Raw genomic sequence first — 17,811 nt, 5'->3', positions numbered from 1 at the left:
TGGTGGTGCACACCTATAGTCGCAGCTACTCAAGAGGCTGAGGTGGGAGGATTTCTTGAGCCTTGGAGGCAGAGACTGTAGAGAGTCCAGATCGCACCACTGTACTCCAGCCTCGGTGACAGGGCCAGACCCTATCTCGACAATTAGCTGGCCAAGTATTTTCCAATTAAGAAACCTCCATTAGCTCCCTATTACTGAAAAAAACATTAGTTCAAATTTCTGGCCCTTAAAACATTTCTGAAACAAGGCAGAGTATGAATGAATTGAAAAAATAATTGAATGCACAGTTTTCAAAACTTCGTAGGCTACACGGAAGGCCACTGCAACCTGGATCCAACACACCAGTCTCCAGCCTTTCCCTGTCTCATACTCAGAAGTCCATTCATCCTAAAACCCCATTTCCTTGATCCATCAGAATTTCTTATGCCTCCCTGCTTCAGTGTAAGCTCTCCCTTTTGGATGTCCTTTTTCCACATTTTAATTGCTGAATCTTTCCTCCTTCAAGAGGCAGCTTGGATATCTTACCTTGGATAGTCTTCCCCAACTCACCCAGAATAAACTGCTACAGTCTTTGTACCCCAGACTGAGTTATAGCACGTTCTACAAGCCATGACAACTTACCTGTTTATATTTATTTTAGTTCTTCAAGGGTAGAGGCTATTTCTTCCTTGGTTCAGTGTCCCTAACAGCAAACACTGTATCTGACATATGGTAGGTGTTTCTTGAATGAAAGGATGGATGAATGAGGCAACTGATACAGAAAGAACTTGAGAACGGTTACGAGGCAGCATGCCTTCTACCAAAGTTACTATTTAATTAGTCTTCCTAATTTTCTCCAGGATCTGACCCTGGAAACTCACATATCTACTTTAAAAGAAAAATCAGACATCAAAAAATCCTGTGCATTAGTAAACATCAGCTCCTTTTCTGAAAATGGATGGTTTTCTTCCCTACTTGGGCTTGAAAAGTCTGATTTTTTGAGATGTTCTAACAAAATAATTAACTTTCTTAAAAATTGATCAATAGAATCAGCATTTATTGAGGTTAATATGAGTGACACAGGAACTATGGCAGGCATTTGCATACCATTTCGCTTAATAATCACAACTCAGTGAAATAAGTGTGTATGTATGCATTTGTCAGGCTGCAAAGCTTCTCAAAGGCAGGAGCTTAGACTTATCACAAAATTTATAAAATCCATAGTGCTTGGAACACATAGTCAACTGTTGTTTCACAGTAATATTAATGTACTTAAACATCAAATTGCTAGGTACCAGGTATTAACCAAAAGGTGTTTAGATAGGCTATTGAGAGGCAGTTATGGCGTACCATGGGGAATACTGGATTTAGAATCGGAGGACATGGGTTTTGAGATTGAATTCTGCTACTTCCAATTAAAACACAAAAATTTCTCAGAACTCAGTTATTTCCTCTGTTGAATGATGGGGATGGACCCAAGGATCTTAATGGCACCTTCCAATTCTAACATTCTATAATTCTATGAGCCTGTTTGGCTACTTAATAGAAAAACATCTATCTCCAATTGACTTAAAATGAAATAGAGGAGAATAGAAAAATTCCAGCACAGAGGAAGCAAATCTCAGCAATTCTGTTGCTTCACTTTATATTTGTACCTTTGAAAATTTACCTGTTCTTCTAATTGGACGTTCTTTTCTAAAACCAAACGCATGTGCTCCCGTAAGGCTGACTGCTCATGTTCCTGCAGGTTCCTCCGTTTATCCTTCAATGTGAAGAGAAAAATAAGTCAAGTTGATGAGAGGCTCCAAAAAATGAGAGAGGTGGTAGGACATCTTAACAACTTTGCTTACTTTAATAGTTTAAACATGCAGCAGTCTCTAGGTGGTTTGCAGGAAAAATGACTCCAGTGGGTTCCTTTTTTTTTAAAATGTTTATTTATTTATTTATTTATTTATTTATTTTTTTGAGACGGAGTTTCGCTCTTGTTACCCAGGCTGGAGTGCAATGGCGTGATCTCGGCTCACCGCAACCTCCGCCTCCTGGGTTCAGGCAATTCTCCTGCCTCAGCCTCCTGAGTAGCTGGGATTACAGGCACGTGCCACCATGCCCAGCTAATTTTTTGTAGTTTTTAGTAGAGATGGGGTTTCACCATGTTGACCAGGATGGTCTCGATCTCTTGACCTCGTGATCCACCCGCCTCGGCCTCCCAATACAGGCTTGAGCCACCGCGCCCGGCCCTCCAGTGGGTTCCTTTTCCAGCTTTAGGATTTTATTTATTTATATTTTTTTTGATAGCTTGCTCTGTTACCCAGGCTGGGGTGCAGTGGTGTGATTTCGGCTCCCTGCCTTTGCCTCCTGGGTTCAAGCAATTCTTGTGCCTCAGCCTCCCAAGTAGTTGGGAATACAGGCACCCACCACCATGCCCAACTAACTTTTATATTTTTAGTAGAGAGGGGGTTTCACCATGTTGGCCAGGCTAATCTCGAATTCCTGGCCTCAAGTGATTCATCTGCCTTGGCCTCCCAAAGTGCTGGGATTACAGGTGTGAGCCACCATGCCCCGCCCCAGCTTTAGGATTCTACAAAAACCATGAGACAGAGAATCAGGCCAATACCAAAATTCTCAGTGCTGATTTTCTTCCTTGCTCGGGGAGTATATGACTGTGGGTTAAATGGAGTTATCATCTCTCAACTATTCCCACATAAAACCTATCTCCTTGGTGGTTTACCTTCAAATCAGTTTTAAGTCAATGCCAGTTCTTCCTCCTGTCAAGCACAGTTCCATGCTGCCTCCAATCACTGCCTGGCTGCCATGGGCAGAAGGAATGCCAGCTGATTTTAATTTCAGCCCATGCAAATTTGTTGCTCTCAAAAACCAAAGAATATATTTGTAAGAAGAAATGGTTGCTTTTTTCCTAATCATTAAAAGATTTATTTGGAGACTGCCTATATTACTAGTAAAATTAAATGTTTGTTAGGTGTTCAAGGTGATCCATCCTAACTAAATATTTATCATCAATTTCCATTCAGGTTAGGGTTGGCCTCTTTGGTGACAGGCTGTTCTGAATAAGGTTCCAGAGAATAACTCCCCCTGCCATCCCAAGCTCCGGTACTGAGGCAAGTTCTAGAATACAAACCAACTGGAGATTTGGACCTGACTGTAAAGATCCTTTTCAGAGCTAGAAAGCAATTCTGCATTTTTTTTCTCTTTTTGAGACAGGGTCTCATTCTGTTGCCCAGGCTGGAGTGCAATGGTGTGATCTTGGTTCACTCCAATCTCTGCCTCCCTGGCTCAAGAGATTCTCCCACCTCAGCCTCCCAAGTAGCTGGGACTACAGGCACACACTACCCCGCCTAGCTAACTTTTGTATGTTTTGGTAGAGATGGGGTTTCACCATGTTGCTCAGGCTGGACAATCCTGCATTTCATTCACAAGAAAGGTAAAACCTATCCTTTTGGCAGCCAAGACCACCTCTGGTTTGATATGTGGCAAATTTATAGACTCTTCACTGATTTTTTTAAAGCCTTCTCAGAATATACATTTTTAATGGGTTTTAAAATAAAAGAAATATGTGCTTATGTCAAACAACATAAGATGAAGAATGATAAATAAAAGGCCTATCTCCACACCCAATTTCCTAGTCTTACTAGAGTAAGGCTATATACACATTTTTAACACAAATGAGAACATACTATATTTAATTTTTTTATATATATCTCATTTTTATCAGCTACATGGTATTCTAAAATATGAATATATAACTATATAGTTCATGTTTTAATGATGGACTTATAGGTTGTTTTTAGTTTGGGGTTTTTTTTTTTCCTATACAAACAATAAAATAAACATCTTTGTGTATATTTGTGTATGTGTAATCACTGTATACTTAAAAAAGGATATCTGTGGCATAAATCCTAGCAGTAGAACTGCAGGGTCAATGTGTGGATTCATTTTTTATTTTCATAGATATAACCAAATTGCCCAAAAAACGTGAGGTATCATAAAATGTTTTAATCTTTATCAATTTGATGACATTAGGTAAAATATTTCTTGTTGTAATTTATATTTATTTAGGAATGAAACTGAGCATCTTTTCTTACATCTATCAGCCAAATGAAATTTTTCTGGAACTGCCTATATGCCATATATCTTTGCCTATTTTTCCATTAAGTTGAGTAAGTTATTAACATGAAGAATTCTTTGTATATTAAGGAAAATAGCCCCCTTTTCTTTTTGTCTGATCATATGTTGCAAACTTTTCCCTCCAGTTCATGGTTTGCTATTTGACTTTATTTATGGTATTTAAAAAAATCATATATAAGTTTTAAATATTTATTATTAAGTTTATCAAAATTATGACTTCTGGTTTTGTGATAATCATTTAAGAAAGGGCTGCTTTTTTTGTTTTAGTTTCTGGGTTTTTGTTTTGTTTTGTTTTTATTTTGAGACAGAGTCTCACTCTGTCGTCCAGGCTGGAGTGCAGTGGCACGACCTTGGCTCACTGCAACCTCGGCCTTCCGGGTTCAAGCGATTCTCATACCTCAGCCTCCCCAGTAGCTGGGAGTACAAGTGCCCATGCCAGCCACCACGTCCAGTTAATTTTTGTATTTTTAGTAGAGGCGGGGTTTCACCATGTTGGCCAGGCTGGTCTCGAACTCCTAACCTCAAATGATCCACCTATCTCAGCCTCCCAAAGTACTGGGATTACAGGTGTGAGCCACTGCACCAGCCTCTTTATTTTAAGAATAAAAAAATTCAGTCATTTTTCCTTCTAGCATTTTCATGATTTCTGAAGTAAACTTTTTATTTTGGCGTAATTTTAGATTTACAGAAAACACAGAATGATAATACAGAACATGATATATTTTAATGCCTAAAACTTTGATCCATCTGGAATCTATTCAAAAGACTGAAGTAGAAATCAAATTTTATTTTAATTTTGTATAATTCATGAATTATTAAAGTATTTAAAAGGTAATAACACACATATTAAAACACAATTTTAGTCCATTTTGTTTCAGTATACTTGGTGATATACAAGGATATATCACCATAAAACCAGGATTTGTAATCATGAGAGGAGTAACCCCAGAAGGTTTCCAAACCAGGTGGAGGCAATGGAATTGGAATTAGAAATAATTATTGTGATGGTTAATTTTATGTGTCAACCTAGCTAGGCTATGGTGCCCAATTGTTTGGTCAAAACAAGTCTATATGTTGCTGTGAAGGTATTTATAGATGTGATGAAAACAATTGGTAGACTTGAAGTAAGCAAATTACCCTCCATAGTGTGGTGGGCCTCATCCAATCATTTGAAGGCCTTCAGAGCAAACACTAAGATTTCCTGAAGAAAACGAGCTTCTCCTCAAGACTGCAGCATAGAAACTCCAGCCAGAGTTTCCAGATTGCTGAGCTGCCCTGTAGATTTTGGACTTGCTAGCCCCCACAACAGCAAGAGCCAACTTCTTAAAATAAATCTCTCTCTATATGTATATATCCCATTGGTTCTGTTTCACTGGAGAATCCTAAAATAATCAGCCTTATATTTCTCAGAACTGTATGTCTTTCTCCATCCTCGACGGAACAGAGAGTAAACTGAACTTGCCAAGTGAATTATACAGTAGAATGTAGAGGCAGAAACAAAAGGCATTCCATACCGTTACAGCACAGCCATAGTGCTTAAAAGGACAGTCTTGCTCAGCTTCAGGACATACAGCCAGGTGTTCATCCACCTATGAAATGGATAGCCACAAGCATAAATTCATCACTGATTCTCCAACTGCAGCAATCGGGGAACCAAGGGTGACTTGGGAAGAAGGCAAGGACCAGGAGAAGGAGAGATGCCTGGCAAGAAAGAGCTATGATGAAAACTGGAAAGAGTGCGCAGGGCAAAGAGGAGGAAAGACCGAGACATCATTATCACGAGTATAATTTAAGCCCTGGGCCCTTATCGGTGGGATTTATCAAACACAGACCACAGTGATTACTAAAACTTTATCTTCCATAAAATCTACAGGAGGATTATTTGCAGTTACCTCAGTTTTTAGAATAATCTTCGAACAATTGTTGGGACAAAATACCGGGTATTCAGGACACAAGTTTTCCTCGTGATTCTGAAACAGAGAAAGTGCAATAAAACAAAGCCAAGGGTTGTCTTCCATGGCCTCACAGTGATTATACCTGTGTCTCTTTGGGGCTATATGTCACGTGGCTTACTTGCTACAGAAAGTTATGGCCTAGTTCCAAAAAAGGATTAAAGATGTCTGCTTTCTAGGCATAAATTAACTTAATTGAAATATTAAATCTTCCAATTATTCCAAAAAAAAGTCATAGAGCACAGGACTCAAAGAAGGTAGATTGGGGAACTGCCAGCATAACTCCTTCGGGACATGTAAAAAGTACCCATGGTTTCTTTTTAGGCCTACGTCCCGCCTCCCCAGCTACACTGCAGAATTCAGAGGAGACATTATCATCATCTCCTTGTGACTCATCACCTAGCATTCCTTACACATACACAGCACATGTTCAAATAATATTTTTGCCAACAATAAATGAATAGAGTGCTACCAACAAGAAGGTTTGAAGCTTTTCACAGAACTTCTCTCCAAAAAGCAAATTCTTTAGACCTAACTCTGTATGAAAATAAATGCAGGAATGTTCTTCTGGCATTTCACCTGATTCACTGTGACCACTCAGGCATAATTTAGCTCCATACAGATGACTGTTTTGTGTGTTGTTGTTGTTGTTTTTTAATTTGAGAAGGAATTTCACTCATTACCCAGGCTGGAGTGCAATGGCGTGATCTCAGCTCACTACAACCTCCACCTCACGGGTTTAAGCAATTCTCCTGCCTCAGCCTCCCTAGTAGCTGAATTACAGGCACACATCACCACGCCCAGATAATTTTTGTATGTTTAGTAGAGACAGGGTTTCACCGTGTTGGCCAGGCTGATCTCAAACTCCTGACCCCAGGTGATCCACTCGCCTTGGCCTCCCAAAGTATTAGGATTATAGGCATGAGCCACCGCACCCAGCCATGTGTGTTGTTGTTTTTTACCTGTAGATTGATGACTACTACATCCTTTTTGCAATAAACGCATTTTTCCTCTCGAAACTGACAGTATGCACTCAAATGCTCTTTCAGGTCTTTTCGTAGGACTGGTTCCCGGCAGTTCTCATTAGAACACTGCACAGCTTGAAATAAGCACTGCTGAAGGTGATCCTGCAACAGATAACAACAGGCCAGTGGGACCCACTGAGCAGGGCAGTGGGAGGGAGGTCAGCTGGAAAGCCTAGAGAGGGACAGAGAACAGGGTGGGCAGCTGCGCAGAAAGGCTTGCACAGGGCAAGGCACAGGGTAGGCTCTCAGGGGATGCAGCCCACTGCCTCTGCTGAGGAGAGGGCATGGGGAGGGCTGCCTTGGTTGGGAGGAATTCAGAGGACAGGGGAAGATGGGTGAAGAGGAAGTACACCAAGATCTAATAATGTGCTCATATTCTCAGGTTAGTTCTTGGATATTTTCCTTAATTTACGAGTTCTTCAAGGACATTTTTATTTCTTTTGTGCACTCTTCATCCGAACCCCCAGCATTAAGTATGGGTCTATGCACAGCAGATGGTAAAAGGAAACAAGAAAAAGAAAAAAGGAGAGAAGGGCATATCCTAACTCAAGGAAGAAAGGCAAACGATGAAGATGAAAAGAAGGGAGAGGAAGCTATTCTAGAAATGATAAAGAGAAGGAGATGGAGGAAACACAGGTGTGCAGGCCCAAGAGAAGCTGGGAATGGTCAGACTGGTAAAATCAGGAAATATTTTTAACCATTAATGATAATTTATTGGCCATGTGTGCTGGCTCATCCTCATAAGCGCAGAACCTTAGGAGGCTGAGACAGGAGGATCACTTAAGGCCAGGACTCAAGTCCAGCCTGGGCAACACAGTGAGACCCCAAGACCTTGTCTCCACAAATTTCTTTTTTTAATTTGCCAAGTGTGGTGGTGTACACCTGTGATCCCAGCTACACAGGAGGCTGAGGTGGGAGGATCAGTTGAATCCAGCAGTTTGAGGCTGCAGTAAGCTATGACTGCACCACTGCACTCCAGCCTAGGTGACAGAGTGAGACTCTGACACAAATAATAAGTTATTTAAATTTTATTTTAAATATTCTCTAATGTCATTTAATATTATTAAATATTAACATTTATTTAAACTAATTAAACATTTAATTTTACATTTAATTACTATTTATATGTAAATATATTTAATATATATAATATATATCAAATATAATATACTAAATATATTTATATTTATATAAATATATTGTATAAATAATATATTTGAAATTAATAAATTATAATATAATTTAAATATATAATGTAAATATTGTAATATATTATATATTTTATATTTTATATATTTTTTTAAATATTATGTATTATATTGTAAATATATACTATATATTAAATTATATTATAAATATATATTAAATATACTATATTAAATATATAATGTATTTAAATTATATATTCTATTCAATATTATATTGAATAGACTATATATTAAATATATTTGGTAGAATATATATTAAATGTTATAATATATACTAAATATAACATATATAATAATATATATAAAATATATATTAAATATATTATAATAATATATATTTATTATATTTAATATATAAATATATCACTATTGATATTACATATCATTCATATATATCATTAGTATAATATATCAATAATGTTATATATTAAATATAAATGTTAATAATATTTAATATTCTATATTTTGTTATATATTAAACACCACATTGATATTTAAATATTAAATGGTATATATTGTGATATATATATTGTGATATATACTATTTAATAGAATATATACTATTAGTATATATAACTTTAAATAAAATAAAAATCAAATTAATATATATACTAATTGTATATACTAATTAATATATATGCAAATTGTATATACTAATTAGTATATATACTAATTGTGAGGCTGTATGGCCTGCAAAGCCTAAAATAAAAATCTGGTTCTTTTTTATTTTATTTAAAGTTATATATATACTATTTAGTAGTATATACTATTTAGTAAATATATAATTTTTTATATATATACACTATTTAATATTATTTTGTCACATATTGTCTATAGCTGCTTTCCCTCTAAAATGGGACAGCTGAGTAATTGTGAGACTGTATGGCCTGCAATGCCTAAAATAGTTACTATCTGGCTCTTATTATTTTATATAAAGTTATGTATATACTATTTAATATTTGAGAATGATGACATGGACAGTGTTCATTCCCGGATTCTTCACATTCTAGATTATTTTATTTGTATTCTTATACTGTTTTATTTTTTATTTTATTTTTGAGTCAGGGTCTCTCTCTGTTGCCCAGGCTGGAGTGAAGTGGTGGGATCTCTGTTCCTTGCAACCTCCACCTCCTGGGTAAAAGTACTTCTTGTGCCTCAGCCTCCCGAGTAGCTGGGATTATAGATACACACCATGCCCGGCTAATTTTTGTATTTTTAGTAGAGACAGGGTTTCACTATGATGGCCAGGCTGGACAGTCTATGTTTTTTTGTTCTTGTTTTTTTTTTTAAGACAGTCTTGCTCTGTCACCCAGGCTAGAGTGCAGTGGCATGATCTCAGTTCACTGCAACCTCCACCTCCCGGGTTTCAAGCAATTCTCCTGCTTCAGCCTCCTGAGTAGCTGGGATTACAGGCGCCCGCCACCACGCCCAGCTAATTTTTGTATTTTTAGTAGAGACAGAGTTTTGCCATGTTGGCCAGGCTGGTCTCGAACTCCTGACCTCAGGTGATCCGCCCGCCTCAGCCTCCTAAAGTGCTGGTATTACAGGAATGAGCCACCACACCTGGCCAACATTCTAGATTTTTAAAAGCAGGCATATCTCAATGAAAACCTTTGAATCACTGCAGTTATTGTGATGCTAGCAAGTTACCAAAATGTTAGAGAACTTGTCCCTCTGAGGGTCCTTTAAAACAAAATTGGCAAGTGAGGACTCACAGGCCAAATCTGGCCTGCTACTTGTTTTTATAATTAAAGTTGTATTGGAAAGGACCCACACCTATTCCTTTACAGATTGTCTATAGCTGCTTTCCCTCTCAAATGGGACAGCTGAGTAATTGTGAGACTGTATGGCCTGCAAATCCTAAAATAGTTACTATCTGGCTCTTTTTAATTTAATTTTATTTTTTTACTGTTTGACTCTTAACAGAGTTTGCTGACCTTCTCTCAGAAGAAAAGGCAAACAGTTTTTTGACAGTGAGAGAAATATAGGTATTCTCACTCACGTCCGGTGGTATGAATCATCACAGTTGGAATCCATCTCTTCTCCAAAATTTGTTGATACTACATCCTCAACTCTCACCCAAAAAGTCAACATTCATTGAAACTCTGCTACCCATAAGATTCTACACCTTACCGCACAAGGAGATAGGCGGGAAACAAGGAATGAGGGGAAATGTAAAAGAAACAGGTGGAAAGAAACCAGCCCCTGCTCTCCACAAGCCTGTGATCTGGTCACTAAAGCTGTTCAATGGTCCATTTCAGCCTCATTTGCTTTTTTGGCTTAGTGACAACAAAGTTGGGAAAAAAGGCCTCCCTCGCTCTAGGACTTGACTATTCAAAACAAGTGGCAAAGGACACATGAAAACATACCAAAAGTTCCATGAGCCTCCAAAGAAGTCCCTGGGTTAACAAGGAAATCATTTACACATTTATAAGCTCAGTGCCTGGGGGATTTGGAGTGATAGAGAAAAGACTGAATCATCTGAAATATGTGTTCCAAAATGTGTGGGTGTGCGGGGAAAATTTCAGCAGCCTCTCAGCAATTCCCTAGGAGTTAGAGATGCCTGAGTCATGTTCACTTGTAGTGTGATCAAACTTGACATGGGCCTGCCAGGCAATGACAAGTTTCTAGCTTCCCATTTAACCACCTTCCCTAGCTGGAGGGAAGGGCAGCTGGCCTTACTTCATTTTTAAAGGCACTCAATTCCCCTTCACTTACATTTCCCCTACGCCTTGTTGGTTTGTCTCTCCTGTCAATGCTTTTTACCTTTAACCCGCAGCCTGTCTCTGCCTTGGTCTGAGTGATCTGCCATAGATCATAAACCCCACGAGGCCAGGCCTCACAGTTGCTGGGAAATGCCTATGACACCACCAAGTGAGAGAGCAAATGCTTTCAGGGAAGGACCTCACAACTGTGTCTTTCTGTAATCACCCCGGGGTCCCACCCAGTTCCACCAAAATGACATATTCTCGAGTGTTTGTTTGGTCCAGCATGTCCTGCACCCTCTCATTTGGCTCAATGATCCCTACCACACAATTAAGGTCTAGTGGATACAAGATGTCTTCCCTGCGCTCCATACAGGATGAACCTCTTCACTCACACCTCAGCCCTAGGGGTACCGCAGCACTGTAGCCACCTGTATGGCTAGACTGGGAATCTCTGAGGGCAATCCACTGAATCCCTGTTACATGCTTAGCTCAGTAACTGTCTCATAAAGGGGTTCAATACACATCCCCGGAAAAATGGCAAAGGTAAATACTGTTCATGAGTAATACCAACCTGGTACCGGCCCAGAATAACCTTGGCATTACATCCAGGAGCATTGCTGCAATATACATATAAGTTGAGGACTTCTCTTTTGCAGCAATTGTCTTTAAAAACCTAAAAGGTAAACATAATAGGTTTCACACACTTCAAAGTTTTACGGCAATGTGAATTAAGCTATTTTAATTTGGTCTTCAAGTATACCTCAACAGGCAGGTGGAAACTTCCAGACAACTGCTGGAATGGAAATATTACACCACACTGAAAGAAAAGGCTGTCTCCGATATATGCTTTTGACAAACCATCAAACATACAAGCCAGGTAACAATGCCCAGTGCAACACGCTACAGCTAGGCAAATCTCATGGTGAACTTGACCCCACATTCTCAAAGGTGAGGAGGTGAAGCTTAGCCAAGAGTGATGCTTTCAGCTTCCTGTCCCAGAGTAAATGTATCACTCATCAGACAGCATTACCCAGGCTGTGCTGGCTTGCTATTTTAGCACAAACCAGGAGCCAACAAACTGTAAGGGGTCAGATAGTTCACATCACAATTGTTTCTGATGTCACTTTTCAACTCTTCCGTATACAATACCTAAATGAATGGGAACAGCTATGTTCCAATAAAACACTATTTATGAACACTGAAATTTGAATCTCATATCACAAAACCTTCTCTGGATTATTTTAAATAGCTTTATTTTGAAGTAGTTTAAGACTCACAAGAAGTTGCAAAAATACAAGGTTTCTATGCATCCACCATTATATAAAAAGTTTCTTAGCTTACAGGCCATACAAAAATGGGTGGCAGGGTGGATCTGTCCCAAGACTGTAGTATGCCAACCCCTGGAATAGTAGCTCAGACAGACACTAAGTACAGCACAGCCCTGTTGTAGATATTTACAAAACACATTATAAGAAGTATAGAGAAGGCGCATATACAGCAGACCAGAGGCTGAAGGGAAACTTCTGCTTAAACATCCTGCAACAGAATCCTAAAGGAAGAAAATTGAACTTAAAGAGGAGTTTTAAGGGAGAAAATCTTCATGACGTGGGACAGACAATGGTTTCTTAGATACAAAAAAAAAAAAAAAAAAAACCAAAAAAAAAAAAAAAAAAAAAAAAAACAGATGAACTAGACTTCATCAAAATGAAAATTTTTTGTGCTTTAAACACACTACAAGAAAGGGAAAAGACAACCCACAGAATGGAAGAAAAATATTTGCAGATATTTATATCCAGAATATATAAAGAACTTTTTCTTTTTCTGAGGCGGAGTCTTGCTCTGTCACCTTGGCTGGAGTGCAGTGGCATGATCTCAGCTCACTGCAACCTCCAGCTCCCGGGCTCCAGCGATTCTCATGCCTCAACCTCCCAGGTAGCTGGGATTACAGTCGTGCACCACCACACCCAGCTAATCTTTGTATTTTTTAGTAGAGACAGGGTTTTGCCATGTTGGCCAAGCTGGTCTCGAACTCCTGGCCTTATATGATCTGCCTGCCTCAGCCTCCCAAACTGCTGGGATTATAGGCTATAAACAACTTTTATAATGCAACAATAACAGGCAAATAACTCAAGTTTTTAAAATAAACAAAGGAAATAAATAGGCATTTTTAACAAAGAAGATATACAAATACCCAATAAGCACCTGAAAAAATTCCCAGCCTCATCAGCCAACAGGAAAATGCAAATCAAAACCGTAATGAAATACATTAGCTGGAGCTAGTATAGGAAGGAGATAAGGAAGAACCAGGCAAGGAGACTTGGGGTGGAGGAGGGGTGTGGTCAATAAAGACCCAAACAAGCCTCTGAAACAGGGCTATGAGTAGGCTCTGATGTGACCCCACAGCAGAGGAATGTGGACTCCAAGGAAGGTCTCCCTTGACCACTCTCCTGCTCCAATCTCTATGTCCAATTCATTGACTTCTTCTCTATCACCCTGAGAGCTGCTAGACCAATGCAGTGACTTTCTTACCTCCTGAGATTTGATGACCTCCTTATCTACAGGGCAAATTGGCACTGTGTTTAATTCTCTGGAGAGAAAAATAAAAATGGAGCCAGAGTTAGGTGTTTACCTCAACAGCATTTCCAAAAGCAGCCCCAGGGCTCCAGCCATGCTCTAGCCCTGGGCAGGCTGGTCCCTGTCTATCCATGCTGTTCCCTCTACCCAGAAGGTGCCTACTGCACCCCTCCTTCAGCACCTTCCTAGTCTCAGTTTGCCTGAAAAACTTCATGCATCCTCCAGGATGCAGTCAGTGGACAAAACTAAATGCCCTTTGTCCTTTGTTTATCACACTGTACCACAACGTCTCCTTCTCAGGACTGGAACATTCTAGAGGGCAAACATGGGGTCCTGTTCCACACTGTAGCTCTTCAGCATGAGAGCACAGAACACACAGGTGCTGAAGGCACAAACACATGAAGGAATGAGGATCCACTATAATAACCCGCTTTCAAGGTTTGGCAGGGTAAAATGACTGCCTTGTTTCCTATGTAACCCCCCAAAGTGTGTCTGCTTCCACATCTCTCCTGGTCTCCTCCCTCAACACAGCATGACCCAGGTCTTTCAGCTGCCCAGGAGAGGACAGCATCCATGGCAGCAAGGTCTCTTCTAGGTGTTACAGCACCTCTGCCTCAAGGAAAGGGAAGACTGAAGTGACTACAACACAGACGCTGTGAGATTCAAGCTCTTCCACACAGCCAGCTCCCATAATGGAGTGTGTGTCTAGGTCTGCTCTCCCATGCAAAACAGGTGCAGTCTGAATTTTAAGAAAAGGATATCTGTAAATTAATTTTAAGAAAGAATATCTGTAAATTAATAACCCAAAAATGATTATTCTTCAGGACCTCACAGAGGAGATCTGGGAGAGTCCCTCCTTATAGTCATGGTTCTGTGGCCAAATAAAGCAACTCCAAAAACCATGAGAACAGTTGAGTGGCCACAATCGGCACCTGCATGCTGGGCCTGCCATGGTCGGAGTTGCAGGCCCTGTCCACTCACCTCAGGGAGAGGATGCAGTGCTGGCAGAAGCGGTGCCCACATCCCGTCTGGTGGGGGTTGTGAAGCACCGAGTGGCAGAAGGCACATTTGTAGCGCTCTTCCAACTGCTCCACAAACCGGTACTCTATATTGGGCTCAAAGTCCAAGGAAATGGAGTTGCCAGAATTCTGGCGGATGAAACCACAGGGCTCACCTCTATGCTTTTCTGAATAAGCCATTCTGCAGAGGTCAGGGGAGGTGAAGGAAAATTAAGTGTACAAACACTGAAACAACTACAGCCATCAGACGCTTTGGTTATTTGTCCCATAATTAGTGTACATCATTCACATGGTCATTCTGTTGTGACTTTGTAACAACAGTGACAACCTCCCGCCATTGGAGGGGCTCCGGCAAAGGTACAATGTCTTTGGAGTGCTCCGGTTAGAGGCTGGACCAGATGACTTCTAGCAAGATTCTATGAGACTTCATTCAGTTCTTTGTCCATCAACCTTTTACGGGGTGCTAAATTACCCTGTAAGTTTGGCCACATGCTTGGACAAAATATAGCCAGGTGTGTTAATTACACTATAAGTCAACTGTTAGGATATTTTCTTTCACTCAATGAGAGAATGGAAACACGTGTTTTGTTAAAATTTTTAGAGGCAAATTTATTTCTCACCATCTTGGAAGCACAGAGCAAGTGTTTACCAGACACTGAACATGCTGGTATCTTGAACTTGGAATTCCCAGCCTCCAAAACTATGAGAAATAAATTCCTGTTCTTTATAAATTACCCAGTCTGAGGTATTTTGTTACATCAGCACAAACAGACTAACACTTCTTTTTCATTTTTTCAGAGACAAGGTCTCACTCTGTAGCCCAGGCTGCAGTCCAGTGCTGTGATCATGGCTCACTGTAATCTCCAACTCTTGGGTTCAACTGATCCCTCCCCAGTAGCTAGAACTACAGGCACTATAGGCACACACCACCACACCTGGCCAATTTTTAAAAAAAATTCTTTTTTAGAGACAGTGACATGGTTTGTCTATGTGCCCACCCAAATTTCCTCTTGAATTCCCACATGTTGTGGGAGGGACCCAGTGGAAGGCAACTGAATTGTGGTCTTTCCTGTGCTATTTTTGTGACAGTGAATAAGTCTAATGAGATCTGATGGCTTTATAGGGCAGTTTCTCTCTCTCTTTCTGCCTCTGCCATCCATGTAAGATGTGACTTGCTTCTCCCTACCTTCTGCCATGACTGTGAGGCTTCTACAGCCACATGGAACTGTAAGTCCATTAAATCTTTTCCTTTTGTCAATTGCCCAGTCTTGGGTATGTCTTTTTTTTTTTTTTTTTTTTTTACTAAGTTTTTGCTCTGTTGCCACACTAGAGAGCAGTGGCGCAATCTCAGCTCACTGCAACCTCTGCCTCTCAGGTTCAAGCGATTCTCCTGCCTCAGCCTCCCAAGTAGCTGGGACTACAGGTACACGCCACCACCCCAGCTAATTTTTGTATTTTTAGTAGAGACAGGTTTCACCATGTTGGTTAGGATGGTCTCAATCTCTTGACCTCATGATCCACCAGCCTTGGCCTCCCAAAGAGCTGGGATTACAGGCCTGAGCCACCACACCTGTCTGGTGTATCTTTATCAGCAGCGGGAAAACAGACTAATACAGACAGGGTCCCTTTATGTTACCCAGGCTGGTCTTGAACTCCTAGACACAAGTGATCCTTGTGGCTGAGCCTCCCAAAGTGCTGGGTAAGCCACCGCACATGGCCTAAGATAGCACTCTTAAAACTTGTGGAGCCAAAGACCCAACACAGCAGAACAATATCAGAGGAGAAGAACAGAGCTGGAGGACTGACATTACACAACTTCAAAACTTATTATAAAGGTACAGTAATCAAGACAGTGTAGTACTGTCAAAAGAACAGACAAACAGATGCAGGGAACAGAATAGAGAACCCAGAAATAGACCTACATAAATACAGTCAACTGACCTTTGACAAAGGAGCAAAGGCAAAATAATGATGCAAAGATAAGTCTTTTCAACAAACGGTGCTGGGAAAACTGGACATCCACATCAGAAAACAAAGCTAGACACAGACCTGACACACTTCACAAAAATTAACTCAGAATGGATCACAGACATAAACATAAAATGCAAAGCTATAAAACTACCAGAAGATAACACAGGATAAAATCTAGATGCTCTTGAGTTTGGCAATGACTTCTTGCACACAAATACATTACTCACAGTATCTATCTATCACTATCATTGCAGTAGATTGAATGTTTGTATTTCCCCCCAAAATTCATATGTGGAAATTCTAACCCCCAATGTGATGGCATTAGGAGGTGGGGCTTTTGGCAGGTAATGAAGTCATTAGAGCAGAGACCTCATAAATGGGATTAGTGCCCTTATAAGAAGAGGCCTGAGAAAGCCGGGAATGATGGTGCACACTTGTAGTCCCAGCTACTCAGGAGGCTGAGGTGGGAAGATGGCTTGAACCCAGGAATTCAAGTCTAGCCCAGGCAACATGGTGAGACCTCCTATCTAAAGAGGCCAGAGAGCTCCCTGGCCCTCTTGCTGCCATGTAATGATACAGCAATTAAATCTGCAGCCTGGAAGAGGAACCTCATCAGAACCCAATCATGCTGACACCCTGATCAGTTCAGGGTCCCCTCCACTACACTGCACGCTCTGAGAAACAACACAGATTTCTGACAGTTCTGGAAGCTGAATCTGTTATCTGTAAGCCACCCAGTCTATGTGCTGTCTTACAGCAGCCCAAGCTAAGACAAGTACCAAGCCATGTCATTTCTCAGCTGAACTAAATATAAATTCATTAGTTGCTTTCTTCTCCAAACCACTCTCCATACTATAGCCAGGGTGAGACTTTCAAAATGCAAGTACAATGTAAGGTTATCTCCCTTCATCTTTCAGTGTTTTCCTAGGGATCTGAGGGAAAGTCCACAATGCTAAGCAGGCTCAAGGCTGTCTCCTCCCCAGTCCAGCAGCATCCTGGACCTCTCTTCCCTGGCTTTCTGTACTGCAGCCACCCAGGCTTTCTTTTAGTTCTCCTAATACACTACACTCTCTTCTGCCACAGGGCCTTTCCACAAGCTACTTGGGAGGTTGAGGCAGGGGGATCACTTGAGCCTGGGAGATGGAGGCTGCAGTGAGTCCTGATTATGACACGGCACTCCAGCCTGGGTGGCAGAGCAAGACCCCGTCTCAAAAAAAAAAAAAAAAAAAAAA

General features: G+C 40.4%; 1 protein-coding gene across 7 annotated transcripts in view; it reads right to left on the bottom strand.

The window, feature by feature from the left end:
• Positions 1–17,811, bottom strand: part of TRAF5 (TNF receptor associated factor 5) — a 51,674-nt gene that overhangs the window by 8,613 nt on the left and 25,250 nt on the right. For all 7 annotated transcript variants that reach the window (XM_037737401.1, XM_037737402.1, XM_037737403.1 and 4 more), the window contains 7 exons: positions 14,571–14,789; positions 13,545–13,602; positions 11,587–11,688; positions 7,037–7,201; positions 6,015–6,092; positions 5,637–5,711; positions 1,649–1,741 (listed from right to left, as the gene is read on the bottom strand). In XM_037737401.1, coding sequence (XP_037593329.1) covers positions 1,649–1,741; positions 5,637–5,711; positions 6,015–6,092; positions 7,037–7,201; positions 11,587–11,688; positions 13,545–13,602; positions 14,571–14,789 — 790 coding nt within the window. The remainder of the gene's footprint in view (positions 1–1,648; positions 1,742–5,636; positions 5,712–6,014; positions 6,093–7,036; positions 7,202–11,586; positions 11,689–13,544; positions 13,603–14,570; positions 14,790–17,811) is intronic.

This window comes from Cebus imitator, unplaced genomic scaffold (assembly GCF_001604975.1).
Source record: "Cebus imitator isolate Cc_AM_T3 unplaced genomic scaffold, Cebus_imitator-1.0 Scaffold38, whole genome shotgun sequence".
In the NCBI taxonomy this organism is placed as follows: Eukaryota; Metazoa; Chordata; class Mammalia; order Primates; family Cebidae; genus Cebus; species Cebus imitator.
Note: the sequence above shows the minus strand (reverse complement) of the source record. Positions and strands in the feature narration are given on the sequence as shown.